The sequence below is a fragment of the Sinocyclocheilus grahami genome, unplaced genomic scaffold (genome assembly GCF_001515645.1).
Source record: "Sinocyclocheilus grahami isolate Dianchi unplaced genomic scaffold, SAMN03320097.WGS_v1.1 scaffold1746.1, whole genome shotgun sequence".
Lineage (NCBI taxonomy): Eukaryota > Metazoa > Chordata > Actinopteri > Cypriniformes > Cyprinidae > Sinocyclocheilus > Sinocyclocheilus grahami.
Genome location: NW_015506925.1, coordinates 9,947 through 28,560, shown reverse-complemented (window position 1 = coordinate 28,560; position 18,614 = coordinate 9,947). Strand labels below are relative to the sequence as shown.

The following is an 18,614-nucleotide window of genomic DNA, read 5'->3' as shown; positions in this document are numbered from 1 at the left end:
GCTCGAAAACCCTCCAATGTGGCTGAATTACAACAATTCTGCATAGATGAGTGGACCAAAATTCCTCCACAGCGCTGTAACAGACTCATTGCAAGTTATCGCAAACGCTTGATTGCAGTTGTTGCTGCTAAGGGTGGCCCAACCAGTTATTAGGTTTAGGGGGCAAACACTTCTTCACACAGGGCCATGTAGTTTTGGATTTTGTTTTCCCTTAATAATAAAAACCTTCATTTAAAAACTGCATGTTGTGTTCACTTGTGTTATCTTTTACTAATATTTAAATTTGTTTGATGATCTGAAACATTAAAGTGTGACAAACATGCAAAAAAATAAGAAATCAGGAAGGGGGCAACACTTTTTCACACCAGTGTGTGTGTGTGTGTATATCTCCACAAATCAGATTTTTTTTTTTTTTACTGAAATATTTGACAACTTCTATTTGACATCTTGTCTTTCCCAGTGAACGTGGTTATTCTTGTTCTGCTTGTCATCGCCTTTTTAATTGTTTTGCATCGGAATCTGCTGAATCTCAATGATTTCCTGAAGCAAGAGAATCCAGGTATGAATATATTAATGTTAGTGAAGTTTAAAAGTTTTTTTAGCACCTTAAAATGCACCCCCTCGCTGATTTTCCTGTGCGTTTGCAGACACAGCGCCTGGGATGGTGCTGCCCTTTGAGACGGACTTCCTGTCGGATCATAAGGTCATCAGGACAGGAGATGAGATTCCAGTGGTCATCACCGCTCCAGAGGAGAGACTGGGAGCTGCTGTCACCGCCATGAACAGCATCTACCGCAACAGCAAAGCCAATGTAGTATTCAATATAGTGACACTAAATGAGTCGGTGGTCCATCTTAGGTACACCTTGTATTGCATTACAGCGTATATGTGTGTGTATATATATATATATATATATATGTGTTTCATGATATAAAGTATATAATGTTTCATGATTAACATGATTATTTCTCATTCCAGAACATGGTTGAGTAAGACCGACTTGAAGCACAAAATTATCGTATATTTGATCTGAAGATCCTCACAGGAAAGAGTCCTACTGATCCTCAGAAGGTGGAGGCAGTGAAGCCGGTAATCAATCGCAAGTGCTTCTATTTAAATAAGCCTGTTTGGTGTTGTGAAAATGGAAATTATGTATCGTAACTATGTATGCATCTTATTTTTCTAGTTGACCTTTGCTAGATTCTTCTTGCCTGTTTTCTTGCCGGATGCAGAGAAAGTAATTTACCTGGATGATGATGTTATTGTACAAGGTAAAGTGCGTAATTTTATAGTTTGTATTTTTTTATAAACCCCAGAATTCTAGTTTTGTCCAATCTAATAGTCTCTAGAATGTCTAGAATAAGAAAAACACCTGTCCTCGCCTCAATTTTATTAATTTTTTTTATGTATTTTTGAATATGTAACTTTGTGGAGTTATAAATGAGTAATTATATTTGAAAGAAAATTTGTAGGGCAGTGGTCCAACCTTTTTGTCCTCTAGGCCCACAATGTTCACAGCAATATTTGAAGGCACTATCACTGCAACATTTACGGGAATTAGGAGTGCTCATAGATGAAAATATATAATTAAAATGAAAGATTTCCAGAAGTTTGGGGCTCGATTATAATAATAAATATCTAGATGTGTAGTAATTTTATTGTAGTTTGTCTTTTCAAAACATTTGAAGTCATCTTGAGCCTCCCTTAGAAGTTTGCTGAGGTTTGAAAATGCAGCTTTCTATATTAAACAATAGTTATTTGTATTTGTTGTCTGTATGCTGCAGAAATAGTAATAGTTTGATACAGTGCAGTTTCCATTCAAATACAGTAAGTAACTAATAAGCATTGAGTGTATTCTTTTCTGTGGTTTAGGGGACATTCAGGAGCTTTTCGACAGCAGTATTAAGTTGGGACATGCAGCAGCTTTCTCAGAGGACTGTGACTCTACGTCCTCTAAAGGCATCGTCAGAGGAGCTGGAAATCAGGTACGATCGTCCTGTTCTGATCCAGAATTCACACTGTACAGAGAAATTCATCAAAATAATATAACTCAGTTGGATGGCGAAGATGCATGGAGAAAAATGAGAATACAGAATAAGATGGGTTTTTTTTTTCTTTACACCTATTATGCAGTATCTTTCATTATCCAAACACAGCCATATGGTTTTTAAACATATAAACCAGTTTTAACCACAAGAAATTGGTCATACCACTCAAAGAAAGTTTTCAGAACATATATTCCATTACTATTTTATATATTTACATGGATTTGCATATTTATTTTGCATGATGCAGAACAGCTATATTGCTTTTCTGGACTTCAAAAAAAGAGGCGATCAAGAAGCTTGGAGTGAGAGCGAACACTTGCTCGTTCAATCCTGGAGTCTTTGTGGCTAATTTAACTGAGTGGAAGCAGCAGAATATCACCAGCCAGCTTGAGTTCTGGATGGAACGCAGTGCCAAGTTAGTTTGTGTTCTGCTGTTTTATGTTACTGGAAACTACAACACTCGTTTGTTCAGAAAATGTTAAAGATAGCTACTGTCTTTAACATTTTTGTTGAGTCTTTGAGATGATCTTCAACAAATCTGTTGCCAGTTCTAATCCTCTTCAGTCGAGGTCTAGGCCCCTTTGAGGGCTGTCAATGGTTTTGTGTTTTTTTTTTAGGTATGAGGGGAGGCCCTGGTGCTCTGCTGTGGTAACTCAGTTTTGGCCTAAAACAATATCACACAAAGCTTAGGAAGACAGACTACAGGTCAGAACTGCTGATTCAAGTTTAACAGTGTAATTACAGCATCACATCCTCTGAAACTCACCCTGTCCAGTCATTGAGGAATGTCATGGTTGCCAGCTCTGTGTTAGGAACGCCTCCTTTCTGCAAGAAGCCTCGTTTTTTGGAAAAGGGAGTCAAGATCTCTTAAGGAGTTTCTGTAGTCTGGGACATTATACTGTAACATTATCTGAAAGAGACACATGACAAAAAATACAGTAAATTGACCGCTGAAAAAGTATTTCCACTGTTGAAGTTTTGCTACATTCTATGAAATGCCCCTTCATTTTAGAAACTGGACGTAAGTGATGTTGATGCTTTCAAAATGAATACATTCCATCCACTTCCTTTGTAACCAATTCAGGAGAGTATGAAGTCTGAGCGTTAAAGGGATACTCCACCCCAAAATGAAAATTGTCATTAATCACTTACCCCCATGTCGTTCCAAACCCATAAAAGCTTCGTTCCTCTTCAGAACACAATTTAAGATATTTTGGATGAAAACCGGGAGGCTTGTGACTGTCCCATTGACTACCAAGTAAATTACACTCAAGGTCCAGAAAAGTATGAAAGACATCGTCAGAATAGTCCATCTGCCATCAGTGGTTCAACCGTAACGTTATGAAGCGACGAGAATACTTTTTGTACGCGAAGAAAACTAAAATAACGACTTTATTCTCCGCATCACCATAGCGCCATTTTGGAGAATGCCGCGGCCACAGCCGTGGGGTGCGCTGTTTTTGTTCAAATCAAAGCGTAAATACACATAGAAAACATATCCTTGTGTCATGGCTGACACAGAAGTGCGTACGCTGCTTGCGTTCAGCGGATATTCTCCAAAATGGCACTACGGTAACACACACAGGTGAGACGAATTGTTGAATAAAGTCATTATTTTTGTTTTCTTCTCGTACAAAAAGTATTCTCGTCGCTTCATAACGTTACAGTTGAACCACTGATGGCAGATGGACTATTCTGATGATGTCTTTCATACTTTTCTGGACCTTGACAGTGTAAGTTACTTGGCAGTCAATGGGACAGTCACAAGCATCCCGGGTTTTCATCCAAAATATCTTAAATTGTGTTCTGAAGACGAACAAAGCTTTTACAGGTTTGGAACGACATGGGGGTAAGTGATTAATGACAAAATTTTAATTTTGGGGTGGAGTATCCCTTTAACGCAAAAAAGACGTTATTTGAGTCCCAAATGATGCACTATACTACACTATACACTTCCATAGTGTTTTCTTCCATACTGTGGAAGTCAATGGGGTCGATCAACTGTTTGGTCATTCTTATTCTTCAACATTTCTTCTTCCGTGTTAAATAGAAGAAAGAAACTCACACAGGTTTAGAACAACAAGGACGAGTAAATGACAGAATTTCCATTTTTGGGTGAAATCTCTCTTTAAAGCTAACAGACATGAACTTAAACCACAAATCTCCAGTTTGGCTGTCATGAGCAGTGATGTTCCTTACATGCTGCTGATTGCACTGTTTGAGCAGAGTCCTGACCGCTTCCAGTGGACTCTCCTCCTTCTCCTCTACCTGCAGGCTCCTGAGGGTCATCGCATCCCCTGGGCTACTGGGAGCCGCCACGATCCCTGGACTATCAATCATCTTCACCCTCTTAATAATATGCACTTCCTGCTTGCATCTACATGGAGGGGGGAAGAATGTTATCGAGGCGGTATCTCAATGCCTTGCAGCAGAAATGCATGGTGGGATATGAAGCTCAGTGTTGGATTGATTGAAGACTTCATGCTTTGGTCAGTCTAATACAGTTCATCATGCTTCAAATTCACATCTGCAAAGACACCAAATAGTGAAACTTTACCTGGTCACTCCTCTCTGCACACCAATATGACACACTCGGATTTCTTTCAGACTATTGATGATGCTGCTCTTTCCAACATTAGGGAAACCTAAAGTCAAGATAAAAGTCAATTTTTCATTAAAAATAGGGATGCACCGATATGAAAATTTTGGCCATTAAATCATTAAAAGCCACATCCCAAACACTTCAACATAAGCAGCCTAGTTTGAACGGTGTACGTTTTAAAAATATTTTTACTCTCCCATTACCAAATTTAGTCATAAAAAAGTCTGTCCAGCTGGGGCTCAACACTTCGCTGTGCAACTGGCTGTTGGACTTTCTGATGGAAGACCTCAGGCAGTTCGGGTCAGTTCACCATCACACTGAACACTGGGGCCCCCCAAGGATGTGTGCTGAGCCCCCTCCTCTTCACTCTCTTAACACCCGGTCATGCATGAAAAAAAAAATATCGTCTTGTACCGTGAAACCGGTATAATTTAGAAAAGTACCGTGATATAAATTTTTGGTCATACCGACCAGCACTAGCAATAACAATTTAGACCTATTAATATCACCCATAATTTTAATGTTGGCACACATCTCTAATATAGGACAAACACAAACTTATAACATGACTTTGACAACATATAAATAACTTACAAAACAGTAATGCACTGAAAGTGGAACATGCAAAAATACAGTTAATATAATAATAAAATAAAAAACCGTATGAAAAGGTATCACATTGGTACTTGGAGTCACACACAGAGAGACACGCATTCACTAAACCTCTTATGGACACCACGGTGAAACCGTGGTACGTTACTTTTTGTTAGCGATTTTAAGCTCTAGTTTGTTGACAACAACCAGGTCGCCACCAAAGCCTGTTCACTTATATATCGTGCACGGACAGTTAACACCTCTTACCTTCTTTTGTATTTTGAAGCGTTTGGCACATGATAGGCGTTTGCTCGCCTTCTTCAACTCTACAACACAGACACATGAGTTTCGTCAGTGTGTTTTACAGCTTCCGACGGCTTATTGCGTCCTTATAACGAGCAACTGGTAAGTTAAATATAATGATTTCCGTTGGATATGTATGGTTAAAGCGTGTACGTATTCTAATTTTGTTTTTTGAGATTATATACTCACTCGGTCTCTTCATGTCTGTCGACGCTTCAGCACGAGCTCCTCTCTCTCTCGCTCACACACACACACAGCGAAGCACGCGTCTCTGTTCCTCACTTCCGCTTCCGCTTTCGCACCGTAAAGGGTTAATTTGTCTCCCTCTTGGTTTTATTTAATAACTCAATCAGACTCCTCCGTGTTGAGTGTGTGTCAGTCCTCAGACAGCTCTCAGAGGCAGCTGATCAGACACGGACGGTATTGTATGGTTAAAGCGTGTACGTATTCTAATTTTGTTTTTTGAGATTATATACTCACTCGGTCTCTTCATGTCTGTCGACGCTTCAGCACGAGCTCCTCTCTCTCTCTCTCGCTCACACACACACACAGCGAAGCACGCGTCTCTGTTCCTCACTTCCGCTTCCGCTTTCGCACCGTAAAGGGTTAATTTGTCTCCCTCTTGGTTTTATTTAATAACTCAATCAGACTCCTCCGTGTTGAGTGTGTGTCAGTCCTCAGACAGCTCTCAGAGGCAGCTGATCAGACACGGACGGTAAGGCCTGCAGCTCGCGCGCTCTGTATTGTCTGCTGTTCATGCTATAATAAAGCGCGAGCATCATCACGCAAAGCGTTGCATGGCCCAGTGCGTGTGAGTGTGTGTGTGTGGCTTTGTTTTTATCCTCCTGTGCTGATGCATGTGTCACACAGCTTGTGTCTGCAGAGTCAGACACACAGCGGTCCCACCTTCATCACCAGCATCATCATCATCATCCTCGTCCTGCAAACACTGTTGAAGAGCATTGGTCATCGGTCATGATAAGAAATGCAGCTAATCACAGGTTCTCATAGATGCACATCGCTCATGTATGAGATGTTACTGTACAGCATAATAAAAATCAGGCAGAAGCCGTGTTGATATGCAGCTTCTTGTGCAGTTTTATTTTTACACACAGTTTCAAAAATGACTAACATGGATACACATGACTATTTAGACGTACCAGCTGCCACTAATGCTGTTATTAAGCTGGCATTAACAAGCATTACTGTACTTAAGTATATCTTTAACAGGATTCCTGCCACGTCAATAATACTCCATTGTGTAAAAAAGGTATTTAATTACTTTTTTTGAAAACAATTTCCTGTTGGACCCTACGCATTTTCCACCAACATCCATAGTTATAATGATTAATGTAAAGAAAATATTATATTTATTTATTTTTGTGATAGTAGTGACCACTTTACCCGAGTGGTTTTGTTTCCATTTAATCATTTCGCAGACGCTTTACATATACTAATTGGAGTAACTATTGCTTTTTAGGGGAATTATGGCTACCATGGCACATTTTTGTAAAAAACGACACTGGCAAGGCATATTAACTCTGTTGGTAAATAGTAATAAAAAGTATTACTGTAGGATTACTCTAAGAAGCTTACTGTTAATTCATGACAAAGACGACAATAATCCATTAGTTAACAAAATAGGTCTAATTTGATTTGAAAACACATTTGCGTTGGCTTACCCGTGATAAGCATAGTTTCAACCAGAATATCAGTTACTATAGTAATGTTACTATTATGCATTATACGTAAACTAATATTTGATGTCGTTCGAAGAAGTTTTCAGACTCTTAATGTATTGATTACAGTGTTGGCTTAAATTGCCACAATTATACCTGTAACTGTACACTGTAAAATAACGATAGAAGTGTTAACAGTTAAAGACTGTAACGATGCAGTTAATTGGTTGACTCTAAGTTCCCTTAGAGATAACCTTACCGTAAAAAAACTGTTAAATGTACAGTTTGTGGAAGTGAAAAAGAACAAGTCGTCTTATAATTTACAGTGGAAAAAATCGATTCAAATTTGACGATATTTTATTTCAAGAATTGTGGTAATAGTCAGTTATGTATATTAGGGTTTTATGATACAACTCATGTTGTTTAATTCATGTATAATGCATTGTTTTAGTGTGTTGTTACCATGATGGTGTTTAGAATTTGTTTGCATGACACTGTGCACCTTCTAGTATTTCTCTCCGCTTGCAGAAAAGCTACTTGTGGTAGCTTTAATTGTGATGTAACTTTCTCTCTACCACCTGTGTTATTATGGAGGTTATCAGTATAAGTTACGGGTCCAAAACATCGTTTAGTAGCAGGCCTTCATCAGAAAAGCACTGTTGGATTTGCCAATTTAAAATGGAATACTTTTATTTTGTAAATTACCGTTTTAAACTGTAAAATGTGCAGGTTGTAAATGTGTTTTTACTCGATTATTTTGGCAACCCCAGCTTCTTTTTTTTTCTGTGAAACAATATTCTTTTACAGTGTAGTTACTGCACCACCCGGCCCCTCAGCCACCAATACTGTACCGCTAACAAATTCAACAGTCATTTTCTCTTCAACTATTTGAGTTATTATGTCCTTTTTCTGTGTGAAGGGCTTTTACAATGGGCTCCAAGCGACGGAGAGCCACTTCTCCATCCAGCAGTGTGAGCGGAGGAGATTTTGAGGACAGCCAGACCACATCCATACCTTCAACCAGTCGGAAGAGGAGAAGAACCACAAGCATCCCCACTGTTGACCCCGTGAGTTCAATTGAGTTTGTGTATTTAATAAAAAACTGCATAATAACACATTTCCCCTCATATGTTATGCAGAAATGTGAGTTAAATCAATGAATGGCTCTCGCAGATCAAATGACGTCACAGTCTGCTTTAGGGAAATCGCAGATGTTATTCAGTAAGCTTTTCCTTTACAGATTGCCGTGTGTCACGAGTTGTACAACACTATCAGAGACTATAAGGATGATCAGGGCAGGATGCTGTGTGAGCTCTTCATCAGAGCACCAAAGAGAAGGTCAGTCACACATTAGAGATGTCTGCCCTTTAACCATTTGGGCAGTCTGACAGCTTTTGATAGTTTACTATCAACTAAAAATGAAATAAGTGTTAACATCATAATGGATAACGCAGATAATGCTTCCCTACAGGAACCAGCCGGATTACTATGATGTGGTGTCTCAGCCCATTGACATGATGAAAGTCCAGCAGAAGCTGAAGATGGAGGAGTATGACGACGTCGAGCAGCTCACAGCTGATTTTCAGCTCTTATTCAACAATGCCAAGACATACTACAAAGTGTGTATATATCAAATTCTGATTTAATTATTGTGCGTATTGGTGTTTCTTGTATTCTTTCTGTAGCTCCACCAAAAAAATACACTGAAACCTTTTTTTCCCCCGTGCAGCCAGAAACTCCGGAGTACAGAGCGGCTTGTAAACTGTGGGATCTGTATATTCGCACCAAAAATGAGTTTGTGCAGCGAGGGGACTATGATGAAGACGATGACGATGACGACTCACAGGAAAACCCTGGAGGGGCCACAGAGGAGGAGGTGAGAAGCCCCAGATCTTGTCTGTCGTTCTACATCCGCCTGTCTCAGTGTTGTCCTACATCTCATGCTTTGAACCTGTACTAATGCGTTTTAGATGTGTCCAGACAAATCATTCTGGTTTATTTGGTTTCAGTCTATCTCGAGCCTTAAGGAAGTTCTTGGGCAGCTTCTGGAGGCTGTGCTGATGTACACCGAACACGGGCGTCTCATTAGTGAACTTTTCCAGAGACTTCCCTCTAAAGTGGTAGTCCTCTCGATTTCATTCCAGCACAAAAATATCATATTATTATTATTATTATTCATTTAAACATTCTTTTTCAGCAATATCCAGATTATTATGCTGTTATCAAAGAACCAATAGATCTGAAGACCATTGCACAACGAATACAGGTATCTTGTGTTATGATCATGCTCATATACAATATTGCCATTTATTATGGATTTACACTGAAGCTTGTTTCTTTTTGGCCCTAGATGGGCTTCTATAAAAGTGTAAACCATATGACTAAAGACATTGACTTGTTAGTCAAAAATGCCAAAACCTACAATGAACCCGGATCACAAGTATTTAAAGTAAGGTGTCACTGAAATTCTTTTGATATTTATATCTTAGAGTTATATTCATATTTATTCTCATACTCGTATATGTGAATTTCCAGGATGCAAACACCATCAAAAAGATTTTTGCGCAGAGAAAACTGGAGCTTGAACATTCGGAACCTATTAAAAGCAGCATCAGGATCAGGTAAATTATGTTATGGATTTCATGTTACCATAACACACTTAATTTTATTTAGCTACATGTTTTAGCTTAAGTCAATGTATAATATAATATAATATCTAGTATCTATAATTACTATTGTATTATATCAAATGTGTTTTCAGCATCAGGATAAGTTATGTTATGGATTACATTTGACCACATTTTTACCCCAATTTGTTAGTTATATAATATAATACTATTTCTCAACTCTAATTATTATTAAATTATAACAGATATATTAGTTTTACAATATGTTGCATTGTAAAACCATCTGATATCACCCCTGTCTATGGTTTATAAATGGTTTTTGGCATAAAAGAAAAATCTATCATTTTGACCCATACAATGTATTTTTGGCTATTGCTACAAATATACCCCAGCGACTTAAGACTGCTTTTGTGCTCCAGGGTCACATATAGTGTTATATTTGCACTGGTGTTTGTGAACAGGAACAGAAGGTTTGCACAGGGAGACCGACTCTCCTCCATCACTACTGCTCTACAGTATGGCTCAGAGAGTGAAGAGGACGCCATATTAACCGGTACGTCACACATGATGACATCTATAGAACTGTTGAAGAGATGTAACATCAGTATATTATGTTATTATGTCTCATTATTGGCTTATGTAGTAATTAGAGGAGTGTTTGCATGTTCTTAAGGCTCTGTTCATTACGATGAGGGCGAATCAGAAGCTGACAGCATCCACTCAAGCATGGACATGAGCAACCCCATCTTCCAGATGTACGAGGCAGTGCGGGGCTGTAGGAACAACCAGGGACAGCTTTTAGCAGAGCCCTTCTTTCAGCTTCCCTCCAGGAAAGATTACCCCAACTACTTCCAGCAAATCAGCCATCCAATCTCCCTCCAGCAGATAAGGTACAGTAGGACAACATCTATGCATGTTCTTCAGTTTTGAACACAGTGATGTATTTTATCTCTCCTCAGGAGTAGGATGAAGAACAATGAGTATGAAAGTGTGGAACAGATAGACACAGACCTCAACCTGATGTTTGAGAACGCAAAACGCTACAATGTTCCCAACTCTCAAATCTGCAAACGTGTGCTAAAGTTGCAGCATATATCGCAGGTAATGTAAATCCATTCCAAATAAAGACGTTCCAAGTAAATTATAGTAACTCAATAGCCAGTGCAGTTGGAATTAATCCTTTGTGCTTTGACAAGTTTATCAAAGAACAAAAGAGAGTTCAACATAACTGATTGATAATGATTCTTTGGTGTGTACAAACCCGATTCCAAAAAAGTTGGGACACTGTACAAATTGTGAATAAAAACAGAATGCAATGATGTGGAAGTTTCAAATTTCAATATTTTATTCAGAATACAACATAGATGACATATCAAATGTTTAAACTGAGAAAATGTATCATTTTAAGGGAAAAATAAGTTGATTTAAAATTTCATGGCATCAACACATCTCAAAAAAGTTGGGACTTTTGTGGCATTTTGTGGCATGTGTGGCATCCCCTCTTCTTTTTATAACAGTCTGCAAACGTCTGGGGACTGAGGAGACAAGTTGCTCAAGTTTAGGAATAGGAATGTTGTCCCATTCTTGTCTAATACAGGCTTCTAGTTGCTCAACGGTCTTAGGTCTTCTTTGTCGCATCTTCCTCGTTATGATGCGCCAAATGTTTTCTATGGGTGAAAGATCTGGACTGCAGGCTGGCCATTTCAGTACCCGGATCCTTCTTCTACGCAGCCATGATGTTGTAATTGATGCAGTATGTGGTCTGGCATTGTCATGTTGGAAAATGCAAGGTCTTCCCTGAAAGAGACGACGTCTGGATGGGAGCATATGTTGTTCTAGAACTTGGATATACCTTTCAGCATTGATGGTGCCTTTCCAGATGTGTAAGCTGCCCATGCCACACGCACTCATGCAACCCCATACCATCAGAGATGCAGGCTTCTGAACTGAGCGCTGATAACAACTTGGGTTGTCCTTGTCCTCTTTAGTCCGGATGACATGGCGTCCCAGTTTTCCAAAAAGAACTTCAAATTTTGATTCGTCTGACCACAGAACAGTTTTCCACTTTGCCACAGTCCATTTTAAATGAGCCTTGGCCCAGAGAAAACGCCTGCGCTTCTGGATCATGTTTAGATATGGCTTCTTTTTTGACCTATAGAGGTCATCCAGTATAGTTTTCCGGCCTTGACCCTTACGCACAGAGATTGTTCCAGATTCTCTGAATCTTTGGATGATATTATGCACTGTAGATGATGATAACTTCAAACTCTTTGCAATTTTTCTCTGAGAAACTCCTTTCTGATATTGCTCCACTATTTTTCGCCGCAGCATTGGGGGAATTGGTGATCCTCTGCCCATCTTGACTTCTGAGAGACACTGCCACTCTAAGAGGCTCTTTTTATACCCAATCATGTTGCCAATTGACCTAATAAGTTGCAAAATGGTCCTCCAGCTGTTCCTTATATGTACATTTAACTTTTCCGGCCTCTTATTGCTACCTGTCCCAACTTTTTTAGTTGGGTTTGTACATGCGTCCCCAAAAAGTATTTAGCCATTTAAGCCACTCTTAAAAGTGCATGAATGTTATTGCATTAGATCAGAGTTCAAAAATCAATTTAGTCTGGAAACAACTAGTCAACAAATTTGTCTAATACCCAAAACCTGTTAACAGCAAGTCTTGTCTGGTACCAAAACCAGTGTTATGTATTAAAACTGTATTAACAGTCTTCTATCAGCCAAGAAGTTGACTAAGTAAAGCCAAGTGAAGAGCAGAAGCAGGAGACGAAGTAATGATGATAAAAAAGGAGCAGAGTTTGTTGAATAATCTTAGCTGCGTCTCTTTCAATTATAAGACTTTATCTGAAAAACACAAATCCCAAAAAGTGTTATTATTCCATAAGCAATCCCTCTTATCTCTTATTCATGAAGACAAATATCCCTTGAAACCAACAAAAAACTAATTAAGAAGTTGTTCCCAAGATATATTAATGGCCAAAAATGTATCTAAAATGATGGAACAAATTAGTACAACGTGGACACAATGTAACAAGTTGTGGGAAAATATTCTTAATTTGTGCCAACAATATCTTGTGTATTACTTCATAACAACAATATCTGTATTATTGTTACGTAATGTGGTTTCAAGAAGAAACTCTATTGAAGAGGAATAGCAAGGAAATATACTTTTAATCAGGAAACAGGAACAACTAAGGAGAAAACCACCATCTACAAACAAGAACTTGCAAAGCCTAAGGGAGAACTGAGGGCTTATAAACATGAACTATACTGTATATAGGAAACTAAATATAGTTCATCCCAACAACTGTGAACATGCTCCACCAACATTTGACATACAGAAAGAATCCAGATGCAATCTATATTTGGGTATGTGTGTGTATATATTCAGATGAAGAGGAAAGAACTGACGAGGAGAGATGATGAAGATGGAGATAGCATGCTGTCATCTACTCTTTCTGATGGGGGCAGCACCAAGCGCAAAAGGTACATTCACAGCATTAGTAAAATACTTATATGTTAGGAGCTTGTTATAGTCTTAAAACTTTCACGCTATGCGAAGGTGACAGTTGCTTTTGGTCCTAACGTATCAAATCTGGCAGCTATAAGAAGAACACAAAGAAGAACCGCATGAAGGCTCTGTACGCTGCTGTGGCAGAGGCTCGGGAGATGGGCACAGGCCGGAGACTCTGTGACCTATTTATGGTCAAGCCCTCAAAAAAAGACTACCCGGACTACTACAAGATTATACTGGAGCCAGTGGACCTGAGGACCATCGACCACAACATCCGCTCTGACAGATACCCCAGCGAGGACGCCATGATGGAGGACATGAAGCTGATGTTCCGTAATGCACGTCACTACAATGAAGAAGGTTCACAAGTGAGTTTGAAGGTTACCACTAAGATTGGAAAGACTGTATAGGGCAGGTGTGGGCAAACTTGGCCCTTCCAGGCCACTTTCCTTCAGAGGTTAGCTCCAACCCTAATCAAACACACCTGAACCAGCTAATCATTGTCTTCAAGACTACTAGAAGGCTACAGGCAGGTGAGTCATATCAGGGTTGGATCAAATCTCTGCAGAAAAGTGGCCTGGAAGGGCCAAGTTTGCCCATCACTGGTATAGAGTAAATTAGCTTTTTGAGCTCATTTTTGTTGTCCTAGGTTTTATAAATACTAGCTGCTCTGTTGTTTCATGACTAGCTTGTTGGTTTGACTCTAGGTTTACAATGACGCCAACGTTCTGGAGAAGGTATTAAGAGAAAAACGAAGGGAACTTGGACCTCCGCCGGATGACGATGACATCATTTCACCCAAGCTGAAAATTAGTATGTTTTGAAAGCATTGTATGTGTATACCTTACTTTGAATTAGGGTTCAATAATTAATCAAAACAGCAAACAAAATCGCAATATGGCTTAGTGCGATTATCAAATAATAAAGGTTGCAATTTAATTCAATAAATATATGGGGTTCGTGTTTCAGAGTGAAGCACAGCACTGTGTAGTTTTGCACATGAGCAGCTTATGATTTGGTGTTTTCAGTGTCTTGGAGAGGCTAGGTTCGCAGTAAATTCTGTTCCAAATAAACTCTGCATGTGCTCAGTTTGGGTTCCTTGACGTGTGCATTTGGGCAGAGAACATGCACCAGTTATCCTCTTATTAAGAAGTGCTTATAAACCAGTGCTTCCTGTGGTTTTCCACAAAAGTAAAAGCTTGATGGTTTAATGTTTTAAATTTAGCAAAATTATACACTCCCCCATACACTCTTTGTAGGACAGTTTATCATTGGTAGACTACAACAAATCATTAATTGTAGTATAATCTGAAAAAGTTTGAAATTTCTATTCCCAAAAGACATTTCCTAAACTTTTCTAGTACCTGTTCCGCACCATTTGCATGTATAGTCAATGTCCAGCTTTTTATAGGTAGTCCCGCCCCATACTCACGCCATTAGATTAACTGGGCCACTCAAACTAATGAAGCAATGTTGTGAAAGCTCCTCAGAGCCACAATATTTACTCCTTTCAACCTTCAAATACTTTTATTTGTTGCATGTTACACTGAAAGTATTTTAAGAATTAAACTCTTTTTTTTTTTTTGGAGTTAAGTCTTAGGAGTTGTGGGTTTCAGTCTACATAACACCAATCCTCTTAGGAAGCTGCGACTGACCATGTGCCACTTCCATTCCAGGGAAGAGTGGCATCTCTCCTAAAAAGTCCAAGTACCTGACTCCTCTGCAACAGAAACTCAATGAACTCTATGAAGCAGTGAAGAACTACACTGATAAGCGTAGACGGCGTCTCAGCACAATCTTCCTCCGTCTTCCATCCCGCTCCGAGCTTCCAGACTACTATGTGGCTATCAAGAAACCCATAGACATGGAGAAGGTGAAGAGCCACATGCTGGCCAACAAGTACCAGGATGTTGATGCTTTGGTGGAAGACTTAGTGTTGATGTTCAACAACGCGTGCACCTACAACGAACCTGAATCACTGATCTACAAAGATGCATTGGTGCTTCACAAAGTGCTTTTGGAGACCAGGAGAGACTTGGAGGGAGGTGATGACGGGAATGTCCCAGATGTTGCACGGCTCATCCAGGAGCTCATTCGCAATCTTTTCGTCTCAGTTCTTGGTCACCAGGATGATGAAGGACGTTGCTATAGTGACTCACTGGCAGAGATTCCAGCTGTTGATCCCAACAATCCCGATAAGACTCCATTGAACTTTGAGATCATCAGAGCTAATGTGGATAAGGGCCGTTATAGGAGACTAGATGTGTTCCAGGACCATATGTTTGAAGTTTTGGAGAAAGCCAGACGTCTGCACAGGTGAGGCTATTCATTCACTCGTTTATGTATCTGGAGAGGCAAAGTGCTGGTCTCTCACAATACCAAATGTTTTAATTTGTGTCATAGGACGGATTCTGAGATCTTTGAGGACTCTGTGGAGCTCCAGCAGTTCTTTATCCGGATCCGAGATGAATTGTGTAAGAATGGAGAGATTCTGCTGTCGCCGGCCCTCAGCTACACCACTAAACACCTGCACAGTGACGTGGAGAAAGAGAAGAAAGAGAAGCTGCCTAAAGAATATGAAGAGGATAAACTCAAGAGAGAGGAGGAGAAAAAGGGTACTGTTCCAATAGTATTCAATCCAGTTTTTAAACTGGTTTATTTATTCAAAAATACATAAGAAAATACAATTCATACATGACATGATATCATGATGAAGAACAAAGCCTCATTAAAAGAATGAAATTCATGAAAAGAAAAACAAGTCGTTTGGAATTACTTTTAATATTTCTTAGAAAGAAATTAGCAATGCAGTAGTTTAATCGTAGATTTAGTGAAATACCTAATAATAAAATTTGCCAAACCAAGGTCATGTTGTGCAACCATTGTGCAGAAACATAAAGAAAAAAAAAACACACCCTCATGACTGTGCCAAGGTCAATAAGGTTTTTTTTAATGAGATTTCTGTCAGGACCACTATCGTCAAAGATGATTGACAAGTAGCACACAGTTTGGGTTGGCGGTATGGTACTATTCTGGGCAAAAAATGCCCTGCTCAACCACGCTGAGCAGTGATAACCCCCTTAGAATAAACAGAACAGAACCAATATAAATGTAGCAGATATCGTTAATGTTCTTAATGACAATTTAATGTAGCAACATAATTCAGGATAAAGAAGTCTGAGTCAATGAGAAATATCAGAATGCCAAGTCCTGACTGTGGACGATGATGTCATCATCCAGCTCAGGTCTGTTGTCTTCAAATAGTGTCTGTGCAATCAAGCCGACAATATTGCCAGAATCCCCAACTAAGCAAGCCAAAGGTGACAGTGGCAAGGAACCAAAACTCCATCTGTGACAGAAATGGAGAAAAAAAAAACCTTGGGAGAAGCCAGGCTCAGTCGGGGGGCCAGTTCTCTTCTGACCAGACAAAACCAGCATGGTGTGGTTTAATTACAGGCTGCAACTCATGTTAGATTGTGCAGAGGACTTGTCTGGTTCTTGTGGTCTTGTGCCGATGGCTGTCTAGTTGACGTGTTCTTCCCAGGGGATCTGTCTATAGGGCTCATCTAGTTGACATAGTCTCCGCTGACATTCAGGGCTATAGATGTCGTCTCTAGGTACTGATCCACCATCTGATCTGGATACAGACTGGATATGTATGGCTACGTAAACCTCGGAATAAGAATGAAACAGACTAATATTAGCATAGATGCCATTCTTCTTACGATGTAGCAAGTACAACGGGTGTTATGGGAAGTGTTCCCGGTTCCAGTTGACCTAAATAAGGCAGCCTAACAATCCTTTAACAGATTTGAATTATAGAAATGTGATGCTGTGTGCCTCCCGAGCAACGCTAGGTAGATTTTTCCAGAGTTTGGGCGCTAAATAGGAAAAGGATCTGCCGCCCGCAGTTGATTTTGATATTCTAGGTATTATCAAATGGCCAGAGATTTGAGATTGCCGCGAACACGAAGGACAATAATGTGATAAGAGCTCGCTCAAGTACTGAGGAGCTAAACCATTCAGAGCTTTATAAGTAATTAGCAAGATTTTAAAATGTATTCGATGTTCAATAGGGAGCCAGTACAGTGTTGACAGAACCAGGCTAATATGGTCATACTTCCTTGATAGAAATGTGGTTTTCAAAGGAAAGATTGCTATCAAATAGCACACACAGGTTCCTAACTGTTGGCGAAAAATTTACAATTTAGACATCAAGTGTTAGACAGTGTTCTAGGTTATTGCATGCAGTGGTTTTTGGTCCGATAAGTAACACCTCTGTTATGTTTTTTTCAGAATTTACCAGTAGGAAACTACTAGTCATCTAGTTTTTATATCAACTTTGCTTTCTGTTAGTTTTGCGAATTGGTATGTTTCATCTGGCCGCAAAGAAATATAGAACTGGGTATCATCAGCATAACAGTGAAAGCTAACACCATGTTGGCCTGTAAAGCATGAAAAGCAAGGGCCCTAGTACTTAGCCTTGTGGTACTCCATTCTGCACATGTGATCGATATGATAGCTCTTCATTCACTGCTACGATTTGATGATGGTCAGATAGTTATGATTTAAACCATGCCAATACAATTCCACTAATGCCAACATAATTTTGTAGTCTACTCAAAAGAATATTGTAATCAATATTGTCGAACACAGCGCTAAGATCCAGTAGCACTAATAGAGAGCTACAACCATGATCAGATGATGAGAGCAGTCTCAATACTATGATACAGTCTAAATCCTGACTGGAAATCCTCACAGATACCATTTTTTCTCAAAGAAGGAACATAGCTGAGAGGATACTGCCTTGACTAGTATCTTTGACAGAAAAGGGAGATTTGAGATCGGTCTGTAATTAACTAATTCTCTAGGAAAAAGTTTTTGAGAGGCTTAATAATAGCCAGTTTTAAGGTTTTTGGGACTTATCCTAATGGCACTGACAAATTAATAATATTCAGAATAGGGTCTATGGCTTCTGGGAGCACCTCTTTTAGTAGCTTAGATGGTATAGGGTCTTACATACACGTTTTTGGTTTAGATGATTTAACAAGTTTATACAATTCTTCCTCTCCTATAGCAGAGAATGAGTGGAATTGTTCCTCATATGAAACCAATATGAATACAACAAATACATTTCTCAGAACTTAGTGCATATGTTTTAATCTAGATTTAAATATATATATATATATATATATATATATACAGTGGGTACGGAAAGTATTCAGACCCCCT

At 39.2% G+C, this 18,614-nt stretch overlaps 1 protein-coding gene, 1 long non-coding RNA gene and 1 pseudogene across 2 annotated transcripts in view; 2 read left to right on the top strand and 1 right to left on the bottom strand.

The window, feature by feature from the left end:
• Positions 1–2,668, top strand: part of LOC107572400 (glycosyltransferase 8 domain-containing protein 1-like) — a 6,550-nt pseudogene extending 3,882 nt beyond the window's left edge.
• Positions 2,662–4,688, bottom strand: LOC107572402 (uncharacterized). The gene is made up of 4 exons (XR_001607336.1): positions 4,606–4,688; positions 4,248–4,425; positions 2,815–2,958; positions 2,662–2,712 (listed from the first exon to the last, which is right to left on the bottom strand). It is a non-coding gene; the product is annotated as an uncharacterized lncRNA (long non-coding RNA).
• Positions 4,689–5,575: 887 nt separating this feature from the next.
• The window catches only part of LOC107572403 (protein polybromo-1-like), a 22,858-nt gene continuing 9,819 nt past the window's right edge, over positions 5,576–18,614 (top strand). Inside the window, exons 1-17 of the mRNA XM_016258839.1 lie at positions 5,576–5,649; positions 8,146–8,293; positions 8,467–8,564; positions 8,698–8,845; positions 8,956–9,102; positions 9,236–9,346; positions 9,424–9,492; positions 9,577–9,675; positions 9,762–9,847; positions 10,315–10,406; positions 10,527–10,743; positions 10,813–10,954; positions 13,260–13,354; positions 13,471–13,750; positions 14,090–14,195; positions 15,059–15,698; positions 15,786–15,997. Coding sequence (XP_016114325.1) covers positions 8,156–8,293; positions 8,467–8,564; positions 8,698–8,845; positions 8,956–9,102; positions 9,236–9,346; positions 9,424–9,492; positions 9,577–9,675; positions 9,762–9,847; positions 10,315–10,406; positions 10,527–10,743; positions 10,813–10,954; positions 13,260–13,354; positions 13,471–13,750; positions 14,090–14,195; positions 15,059–15,698; positions 15,786–15,997 — 2,680 coding nt within the window. The 5' untranslated portion in view covers positions 5,576–5,649; positions 8,146–8,155. The remainder of the gene's footprint in view (positions 5,650–8,145; positions 8,294–8,466; positions 8,565–8,697; positions 8,846–8,955; positions 9,103–9,235; positions 9,347–9,423; positions 9,493–9,576; positions 9,676–9,761; positions 9,848–10,314; positions 10,407–10,526; positions 10,744–10,812; positions 10,955–13,259; positions 13,355–13,470; positions 13,751–14,089; positions 14,196–15,058; positions 15,699–15,785; positions 15,998–18,614) is intronic.